Source organism: Triticum aestivum, chromosome 2B, assembly GCF_018294505.1.
Source record: "Triticum aestivum cultivar Chinese Spring chromosome 2B, IWGSC CS RefSeq v2.1, whole genome shotgun sequence".
NCBI lineage: Eukaryota > Viridiplantae > Streptophyta > Magnoliopsida > Poales > Poaceae > Triticum > Triticum aestivum.
In genome coordinates this window covers 704,302,573-704,313,252 of record NC_057798.1, presented here as the reverse complement: position 1 = coordinate 704,313,252, position 10,680 = coordinate 704,302,573, and the positions used below count along the sequence as shown (strand labels likewise).

Sequence of the window (10,680 nt, the reverse complement as noted above, 5' to 3'; positions counted from 1 at the left end):
AGACGAGCCCGCTTGAGCCCGTCTTGATAGAACGAGCGAGCCCTTACCCAGCCCAAATCGACGAACTGGGTCTACCCACCCGCCGCCCGCCCGCAGACCCAATTCGATGCCCTAATCGTGCCCGGAATCTCCCCTCCCCGGCCCCCGCAAGGCTCCCCCAGCGATCTCCGTCTCAGGTGACCCCTCCGCCTCGATTTCTCCTGCAATTCCTCGATCTGGGTTACTCATGCGCGTTTAATCTGACGATTTGGGGTCTCTGGAGGCCACAATCGATGCGATCCGTCAGTATTTCCCCGCCCCAAATGTGTAGGATTTGGGGGAAACGTTTGCGCCGATTTCTGGATCCCGAGCGCCATCTTACCAGCAGATCTTGTGTTTTCGTAGCTGTTTAGCCTGTTCAGTTCGACGTAGCTGTATGCTAGGTTGCTAGTAGCAGGCACGACTAAAAAAAATAAATCATGTTTACTGTGCAGCCATGGAGATGGAGCATGCTGTGATCCAGCAGCAGATCGTGGAGTATCCCGAGGAGCATGAGGTGGAGGTGGACGTGGACAACATCATGAAGACGGAGGTGGCGTACGGTTCCGGGGTTCACAGCACCGCGTTCAGGTACAAGCACAAGAAGAGGTCCAAGGTCTGGGAGGAGTACAAGCCCATCTTCCTCAACGGCAAGGTCCAGTTCGCCGAGTGCCTCTACTGCCACAACCGGCTCAGCTGCAAGGACTCCAACGGCACGAGCCACCTGTGGCGGCACCAGAAGATCTGCCCGGCCAAGTCGGAGGCGGCGGCGGCGGGTGAGGGGCAACAGAAGGATTCCTACTTCCCCTATGGTATGCTCCGGTTCTGCCTCGTAGTGTGTTCACGGTGTTGAGTTGAGTTTACTCGTAGCATGCTGTTTGTAGCTTAGGATCTGCACACATGGATATATAACATTGTCAGAACAGTTGACCAATGGCATACAACTGATGAATGACTCACATTTTGTGCACAGTTTTGGTGAATGGAGACGGCCCAGTTTCACCAATTGACCCGGTCAATCAGATTATTTCGGAGACGCTTGAGGACATCGGCTCAGCAACTCCCAGCAGATTCAAGTCGAAGGTGTGGAAGGAGTTTACGCCCATTTATGTCGAGGGGAAACTCCAGGCTGCAGATTGCATTCACTGCCAAAAACGTCTCAGCGCAAATAAGTTTGGAGGGAGAAGCCATCTTAGTCGACATCTCCTAACCTGTCCAGGACGGCTTGAAAGTCTCCACAATCAACATAAGTTTTTGTTTGAGCCTTCGAGTGCACCTAGTTTCAACTCCAGGGTGAATGATGAGCTCTCGCCTGCCTTGACAAATGGGAAGGTTCAGATTTCAGAATACGCTAACAAGCTCCCCAGGACTAGTACCTCTGGTGACACCATCCCCATAGTCCAGCCCATTCAAATGCTGCCAGCACACCCACCACCAACATCAGATGGTGCAAGCCTGAAGAAACAGAGGACCTCATTTACGAACATTTCAACTGACAAGGGCGCCGGGAAGTTTTGTCAAGAAACATCTTACCAAGAGCTAGCCAAAATGATAATTCTACATGCTTATCCTTTTTCAGTTGTGGAGCATGAAGAAATGAGAAGAGTTATAAAGAATCTCAACCCTATGGTTGGCATGGTTTCTCATAATGATATGAAAGATCATTGCACTGCTTTATTTCAGAAGGAAAAGGTAAATATTAAGGATGTACTTACACTTTCCTCCCGACGTGTGTCTCTGTCAGCAAGCATCTGGACTCCTGATGGACCTGAGCCAACAGTAAATTACCTCTGTTTGACAGCACATTTTGTTGGTGATGACTGGAAAGTTCACAGAGTAATAATCAAATTTGGCATGTTTTGGTCCTCACCTACTAATTTGGAAAGGATAATACACTGCAAGGAGGCTTCTGTCCCGGAGTCTGAAAGTGGATCGTACAATGTCATGTGGGATGCAATTAGAGACTGGAATCTTGATCAGAAGATTTTGAGCTTGACTTCTGTTGGTGATGTTAGGAACAATGCAAATACCGCTAAGCTAAAGGAAATGCTCATAGAAAAGAAGTGCCTTCCTATTCGAGGCAAGCTATACAACATTGCTTGTCTGGACGACATCTTAAATAGTGTTGTTTCCGCAGGGCAAGCAGATATACTTCGCTTTGTTGGTGACGCAGTAATGGAATTTTTTGTGGCACATGCATCTTCACCTTCAGCCCAACAACAGCTTCTGGAAGTCATTTCACAGATGAGTTTGAAGTGTCCACAAGAAGATGCCAAGTGGTGGCACAAATTTTATTTTAGGCTTGAAGTTCTTTTGCATTTCAAGAAGTCATTTCCTTCTGAAGAAGTGCTGAATCTAGAAGATATGAATGTTGCTGAGTCTATTTGCAAGATTTTGAGGACGTTTTATCGTGTCATTGAAGTAATATCTTGCCCTGGCTCTGTCACAGCAAATATATACTTTAATGAGGTTTGGAAAGTGCGGACGGTGTTGCAAGAAGAAGCATCAAATGGTAATGGAGAATTTTCTAGAATGGTTATGGAGATGCAGGAAGCGTTCCATGGGTATTGGCAAAATTCATACTTGTGGTTGTCAATACCTGTTGTTCTGGATCCTAGATTTAAAATCGGTTTCATTGAGTTTCGTCTGAAGCGAGCTTTTGGCACAAATTTCGAGAGCTACTTATCTGACATACGCGAAACAGTCCGTGAACTCTTTAATGAATACTGCAACCCTACAGATCTGCCAAGCGCAGCTTCAAATAGTTCAGCTTTGGATGTGGATAATGATTTATTGGAAGATTGGGATCAGCATCTCAATGAACAAGCGAGTTGTCAGATATCTACAGAACTTGATGACTACCTCGAAGAGGGTCTAGTTCCAAGAAAGGATGAGTTTGACATTCTAAACTGGTGGATGAATCATACCACAAAGTACCCAACGCTAGCAGCTATGGCACAGGACATATTAGCTATGCCAGCTTCTGCTGTCCAATCTGAAGCAGCATTCAGCAGCAGCGGACCCGTAATTCCAAAGCACTACAGCACATTGAACATCAAGACTATTGAAGCGCTTGTGTGTGCTCGAGACTGGATGAGATAAAATGGTAAGGTCCTACACACTGCTCCACTCTACTATCATAGACCTGGCAGTGATGCTGTGATTAAGCTCGTGAGAGTTTCTTCTTTTTTGCCAGACATCTCTATTTTCTGTCTGGGAATCATCAATCATGGTACTTGCTGATAGGATAGTATTTCATATTTGGGAGAATCTTAAACCCTACAACCTTCTGACTGAAGGTGTAAAAGTTTAGACTTTCACATGTTCAGCCATGTTGAAAGCTACCGTAAGCCAGTCTTTGTCAAAATAGAACCTCACCATTTGGTCAACGATACTGAATATATTTATCTTTCAATTATCGATACGCCTTGCACTTGGTCTCTTCATGCATCTACGATTTATGTTTCGTTGTCTATACCGAACACGCACTTTGTACTAGAACCAACTCCATTCATCATTGTATCTTTGCTTATTGCCAGGGTAATTGTACATGGGAAGCCCAGCTTACTGGAATACCGCCTAGTAGATCAGCGCTCTGGTGCTAGCTCATAAGAGTGAAGAGTTTATGACGACGTGAAGAAGGCTCGGAGAATTCTCGCCCCAATGTACCTGTGCCATATGCCGCTACAGTTCTGAACGATGAAGATGCCGGACGTATGATTTGTTTCAGACATCTGTGTAGGTTGTTTTCGACCAAAGACCGGTCGCCAGCCCTGCCGATGATGACCAGCTTGGTGGCTGCTGTTGACATGCCATGCTTCCTTTCCTGTGGAGACGTGTTCATCGGCGTGTAATTTTTTGTACATATCGACTCCGTGCCATTTGGTCGCTGTAAGACGCCTCAGTGCCTATGCAGCTAGTAGGTGGAGTCGCGAGTTTCTGAATGTGTTGCGAATATGGGTGTATTGATGTCAGCATAAGAATCTCATCAATATTGTCATGAGAGCAGAAGCGAGTTCCTGCGTGCCTGTGTGTGGAGCCTATCAATGGTTAATAATACCCAGCCCAGTCTGAGAATTGAAGCCCATCTAGTTCCCGAAACCGAAGCCCGGTAGGTTTCGGAAAGGACATCCGACCCCTACTCCTTCACAGCAATGGGCAGGTAGCAGCGGGCATAAAATACACCCGAGCGCGCACGCGCCTAGGAAGCAGTTTATATATACATTGAAAAACCGCAGGTAGGAACTTGCTTCTATCTCGAGGAAAAAAAGGGTGCACCACGCACAGGGGGAGAAACACAACAAGGAATTATGAACTCGTGCCTGAGCAAAGGAATCATGAACTCGTGCCTGAGCAGCTCGTGCTTCCTCCTTCCGGCAGCCCTCCGTGTCCTGAGACTCAACGCCGGGCATGGTTCGGAGGCCATGGAGGCGATCCGAGGTAGACTCGTCTGTCAACCATCCATGTCCATGGTATCGCGTGTTTCTCGGGATTACAGTACCTCCCTGCAGAGGCCGGTCACCGGTCACTTGGCTCTTCGTGGGCTACATGCCTTGTGGAGGGCCACGACGTCAACTATGGCGCCAACTTTCCGTGGCGGCACAGGAATCACCATGCACCGTGCATTTCATGTCGAGACAGTGCCATACACTAACCGGACCCGCATGGTCACCTGCTCACCCAGCGAAGCGCGCGAGCTCGGCGAGTCTGACTTTGCGGATTTCAAGAAGCTGCACGCCTCCAAGATCCTTGACCTACACCACCACCAAAGTGTTCGCGTCCACGACATTTGCTGGAAGATTATTGGCGCCATCCATCGTGGCTTGTCTATCAAGAACAAGATAGAACAGCGAAGACAGGAACCACTACAGATGATGACGCCTTTGGATTGGATCGACGAGCTTAATTGGGAGGTGATAGTTGTTGAAGAAAAAGCCTGGAGGGGACAATGCTATTTCGATGGTAAGATAATAGTCTCCACGGGATTACTTGATTCCAGCACGGATGCTGAGATTGCATGGGTCCTCGGACATGAGGTACACACATACATTCGTTTGTTCATTTTGGATTAGTGAGGCTGTTAGTTTTCAAAGTTGATAGTATTGCTTATTTCTTTGCATATATACGTAGGTTGGACATGTTATTGCGAGGCATTTCTGGGAGACGATCATGATATTCGAGTTGTGGCTCCCGACTCGCCTCCTGGTGACACCGTTGTTACGAAGGTATATTGGTTTCATCACTTGCTTTACCCACACCTTATTCATGCAAGCATCTTAACAAGAACTGATTAGACTAGCATAGTATATGTATGCATGCAAGCATTCACGTCATGTTAATTAGAAGATGTTGTTTTTTAAGAGCATGATGTTAATTACCTACTCTATTGTAGGAGTGAGCTAGAGGCGGATTACATTGGGATGTTGCTAGCCGCTGCTGCTGGTTTTGATCCCCACGCTGCTGCTATATGCCTTGACAAGGCAGGCAAGAGGAAAGGGGAGTCAGCATTTACAAATTTCCTCTCTTTCTTCTCATCCAAAGTTCATCCATCTTATAAGAAAAGATCACGACTTCTATCGCAACCCAAGGTAATGGAGGAGGCAATGGAATTGTACAGAGAAGCAACCGAAGGTGATGGGCCTGATAATGGAGGATGTAGTCCTGTCAATTAAGCTCTACTAGGATTTGTTGATGCATCAATTCCGCAAAAGCATCCACACATGCATTCTCTTGATAGATTTGCGGACTGATGTCAAATGAGTACTCCTTCTATCCGTTTATAAATATAGGGCCTAATATGAATTCCTAGATTTACTTGACCACTTGTTAGATCAATATTATATGATACGTTATATTTAACAAAAGTATACCATCCGATTCATACAAAAAGTATTCAGAAAGAGAACTCCACACACTTGTTACGTACTTTTATTCCCGAGTCATTCAACGCCATGAGGCCTTGTACAATGGGAGATGCTTAGAGAAATAAACCAGACTTTTCTTAAGCACCGATGCTTATTTATACAGGATAGATGCTTAACTAAGCGTTTTTTTGTAGAAATAGGCACCGGTGCTTCAGAAAACCCGGTTTATTTTTCTAAACATTTCTCTAAACACCTCCCATTATACAAGGCCTCGCAAGATACATAGGCAGCATCAAACAAAACCACTCTTTGACAGTTACTAAAAACACATGTACCACTCAATTTCTCCTCAAGTCCACACCTTGATGTGCACGTCCTGGTTGTAATGGGGAGTATCATCTACTAGTATCATGTATATGATACTAGTGTATGATACTACCTCCTTAATGCATAATATTATATATTAGTATCATGTAGTACTCTATTTATTGTTATGCATGACACAAAGTAGCATAGCATTTAATATGATACGGTATCATGATATGATACTACAGCCTTTCTTTCTTCATTTAATACCATGACACCTCATCAAAATTGCCTAGTTAGTATGCATGATATTAACTATGATACTACCATTACGATCAGCCTAAGGCTGTCGAGGACTGACTCTTGGAGCACCTTTATTTTATTTTAATCGGCAAGAAAGCACACAAATACCGACAGACGTCATTCACCTCCACGCCCGGCAGCAGCTTGTACGTTGAGTCCACCTTCGCGATGCTCCTGCCGTCGGCCGCCGGATCCACCTTGATGTGTGACGTCGCCGTTTCAATCGCAACGCCCATGCCGCCGCCTTCGACGAGGGTCGACTTGCACTTGCACTTCTCCACGTCCAGGTACTCGAGCCTCTCCTTCATCAGGGTAAAGGGCATGGCTGAAAGAGAAATAATCGCGTGTTATGCCGCCGCCTGAACAATATATACACGCGCCGTATTGCAAGACTGAAAGTGACTTGCATGGATTGTATGTGATTGTGATGCGTACGTACCTGAGGTAAAGTTAAACTGCCTAACGCGGACGAAATCACTGTTTTAACCTTTTAGGCAAAAATTAGCATGATTTGACATTACTTCGTAAGTATTTTCTCGTCTGACCTTTTTTGATCACGCCAACATGGCTGGCGTTTCGGTTGCACAGGAGACGCCATTGTCTCTAGCGTTTGGTCTCTGCGACACATCCTTGCGGGCTGGCTGACGTGGCTCTGCCAAACGCCAAGGTGGCTGGCGTTTGCGTGGCTAAACGAAACTCCATGATTTTGGCTTTCACTAGTAGTCACGATTCATGTACTTTCCTCAGCTTCGGTTTCTAATTAAACTGGAGCACCACTTCCTCCCTGCAAATAGAAAGCAACACAGTGCTCATACAATTCTCTTGTTGTATACTACTTTATTTGTGCCCTGAAGCTCCTGGACAAAACTTCACTAGTTTCTTCAGATAAACAAGACACTAATTTAAGTTAAGTGGTTCATTTAGGGCATCTCTAAGACAGACCCTCAAACCTCTCGCAATCGTCCGGACCGCGTCGTCCGGACCTCTCGGCAGCCGCTTCAATGCGGACGCAGGTTCCTGAGAAACAATTCTCACCGCTGCGCCGCATTGAAGCAGTTGACCGGCCGTTCGCATGGCCTAGCCGCGGCTATTTAAGCCGCACTATGGTGCTGTTCACATCGCATCCTCCTCCTCCTCCCCTCCCCGCCCATCTCCCTCCACATCTCTGGCGATGCCCAAGTCCTGAGCATCGAAGCCGGCAAGCGGTTTCAGGGCTGGATTTTGCGGATCGTAGCGACGCCGCCCTCGAACTTCGGGGTCATCGTCCTCATCGGCTGGCAGCGACTCGACGCGCGTCGGTCCAAGTACGCGGATTCAGACGTCCCGCCGCCACACATCGCGGCGATCCCGGACCTGTATGCCTGGGCCCTAGACCACTCCGTCACGACTCCGGAGACGGCCAAGCGCCGTCTCCGCCACCTCGACGGTGAGATGGCCAGGTACGCAGAGGAATGTTCCCTCGCCACATCGACGTCGCCAACGCCGCCTCCTCTAACGACGACCATCCCCTCCCCCAGGCCACGTCATCGGTGGTTGCGGCCACACTGCACACGGCACGGGAGGAAGCAGGGAGCATCATCTGCGAGCAACAAGCGGCCGCCGGGAAGCCCTGCCGCAACACCGCCACCTTCCGCCGCCCGAAGCCCAACGACGACTCCGACTCCGACGCCCGATCAGGCATCGATGACGGAGGAGGAGTCGCCAACCAGCACAGCATGGCCTACAAGGTCACCGTTAAGTATAGGATAGATTAGGGTTTAGTTTTAAGGTCCGCATAATCGGCCGCCGCCTCAACGGCTTCTCCAGAGCAGAACAATTCAGTTTTATGGAAGTTAATCTTAAGACCCAACATTTGCCCAAAGCAGAACGCAAAGGCACACTCGCGCATCCTCCACTATCTCGGTGGCTGTGGCGGTGGCGACGGCTCCTCATGTCGCGGGCCATTGTATTGGTCGAGGACAGTGCAGTGAGGCAGGCGGCGCGACACGAGCGGTGCAATGTGGCGTGCTGCTCCATGTGCGCCAAGTCAGACGAGGCGCCGACCTGAATCCGCAATGGCCCAGACCTGGCGGTGGCCTGGTCCCTCGATCGGTCCATCACCACCGCAAAGATGGTGGCGCGTCGGAGCCATTGTCTCGACATGAAACTCGCCAATATCGGTGAGGAATGGTCATTAAACGACACCTTCACAATTGTCAGCACGGGCATGATTACCGCTAGGGCATCGCGACTGGGTCTGCATTGGCCATGGTGGTCCTCCGCACAGTGCAGGAGGAAGCGGAGTGGCTCCTCAGTGAGCGTCAAGCGGCGGCCAGGCAAGGCTGCTGTGGACCCGCGTCTTTCCGCTGCAGGAAGAACTACTTCGGACGACGACGATGACGACATTGACGGCGCAGGCGGTGCGGCTTGGCAAGGCGGACATGCGTATGAGGTCGCCGTCCGCTATAAGTTAGCATCCTAATTTTTTTAAAGGTTTTAGTTAAACAAACGAAATATCATCTATTTTGTTTAAATTATGTCCAAACTTTGTTCTGTCGTGTTTGGTAAATTCGTTTGATTTTTATATTTGTTTTTAAATGGATGCCGACACGGTTGGATGGCCGGCTCTCGCGTCACTATCCGTAGACTGGTCTCCATCGGTCCATGCAGGATGTCCAATTTAAAAGTCAACGTTTGGAGATGCACTTAAGCATCTACGAATGCAGCTTTGCAGGTTCCCGGCTCATACACATATGCATGAAATGAAGTGTTTTTTTTTTTGTGTGGCGCGTTACCTTGAGCTTCCGTAGGAGCCGATGCAGATACTGTCAGCTCGTACGGTTGCTGCCGCGGATGCCCTTGTCTGCTCGTGGTCACCAAAGCTTCTTATCTATCTTGCTTAGACTTGGATGCTCCTGCTCAAAATTTGAAACGAAATATATACTTGGTTGCACCCATCACCCATACTCATTATATCTTGCTGCTCCTGAATGCAAACGCCAAAGTTAGTAGCGTTTCGTTGAGCCATGCAAACGCCAGCCACCTTGGCGTTTGGAGGAGCCACGTCAGCCAGCCAACAAGGATGTGGCCCAGAGGCCATACGCCAGAGACAGTGGCGTCTCCTGTGCAATCGAAACGCCAAGCATGTTGGCGTGAACAAAAAAAGTCAAACTGCGAAATACTTATGAAGTAGGGTCAAATTTTGTTAATCTTTGCTTAATAGGTCAAAACAGAAATTTTGTCCACCTAACGCTGCCGATTCCACCTTCGCCCTCGACGGGGTGGGCACTGGCGACGATGTGCGGCGCAAGCTTGAGTGCCAGAGTGTGCCAGTCCATGACTCCGGCACGGAACAGACGCGGTGCCGCGACCGACGACTCGATTTCATGAGGCCATTTCTGGGGTGATCAACTGATTCAACGCTATGAGCTCAATTTGTGTTGCTAGTGCAAGTAGTGGTAGGTTGCAGCAGCTGCTTGGTTGCCGAGAGCGTGCGTGGCGAGAGCTATAAATAGGTGTCCCGGAGCGCGGGTCCTTAGAGCATCTCCGACAGCCGCCCAACGCACGACAAACACAAGTTTGCAGCGCGACCATCGCCTGGTTTGACGCGGCGGGCAGCACTGGCTCCAGCAGCTGTGGTAAAATGCAGCGCACGCGCAGTGTCGTGGTATTTACTCGACATATGCCAACGGGTGGCTATTCATGTAGGGGGTCAATAGAACATTGCCGGGCTCTAGAAGCGGGAGTAGGTAAGACCGTAGACGACGTCGGGTCTTACCCAGGTTCGAGGCTCTCCATGGAGATAACACCCCTAATCCTGCTCTACGGGGTCTCCGCATCACTATGATCAATAGCAAATACAAGGGTGCTCCTTGAGCTATTCGGGCTTAGAGGAGGAAGAAGGCTGCTTGCACTACTCCTCTCTAGCTATGGGTGGGTGCGTGATCTAAAGGGGCTGAACCCTTTGCATGGGTGACCCGGGGGGGGGGGGGTTATACAGGCCTACCCCCAAGGATACAACGGTAATCCGGCTGGTCTTGGGACCCGGCCGTCAGTGTCTCTGGGCTCCGGCTTCTCCGCCGCCTGCCGGGGCCCGCCAGCTGCCGTGAGCTCGACCGACAGGTAGGGTCCGCCGCCTGCGGGCCAAGGGGATCAGGCTGCACTGTAGCCCTGTCCCTGATGACAATGGCTTGGTCGGGGGGCGCATGGC

General features: G+C 49.2%; 3 protein-coding genes across 3 annotated transcripts; 2 read left to right on the top strand and 1 right to left on the bottom strand.

Annotated features, from left to right (window-relative positions):
* LOC123046839 (zinc finger BED domain-containing protein RICESLEEPER 1) lies at positions 1-4,010 on the top strand. Its single transcript, XM_044470267.1, has 4 exons — positions 1-176; positions 474-830; positions 992-3,124; positions 3,558-4,010. The coding sequence occupies exons 2-3, from the start codon at positions 476-478 to the stop codon at positions 3,118-3,120; spliced, it is 2,484 nt and encodes an 827-aa protein (XP_044326202.1). The 5' UTR covers positions 1-176; positions 474-475; the 3' UTR covers positions 3,121-3,124; positions 3,558-4,010.
* Positions 4,011-4,138: 128 nt separating this feature from the next.
* Positions 4,139-6,179, top strand: LOC123046840 (mitochondrial metalloendopeptidase OMA1). The gene is made up of 3 exons (XM_044470268.1): positions 4,139-5,054; positions 5,149-5,243; positions 5,411-6,179. Exons 1-3 carry the CDS (start codon positions 4,329-4,331, stop codon positions 5,688-5,690), a joined length of 1,101 nt encoding a protein of 366 aa, XP_044326203.1. The 5' UTR covers positions 4,139-4,328; the 3' UTR covers positions 5,691-6,179.
* Positions 6,180-6,231: 52 nt separating this feature from the next.
* On the bottom strand, positions 6,232-10,064 carry LOC123039444 (pathogenesis-related protein 1-like). Its single transcript, XM_044462615.1, has 5 exons — positions 10,044-10,064; positions 9,717-9,868; positions 6,931-6,950; positions 6,617-6,816; positions 6,232-6,258 (listed from the first exon to the last, which is right to left on the bottom strand). Exons 1-5 carry the CDS (start codon positions 10,062-10,064, stop codon positions 6,232-6,234), a joined length of 420 nt encoding a protein of 139 aa, XP_044318550.1.
* Positions 10,065-10,680: the final 616 nt, after the last annotated feature.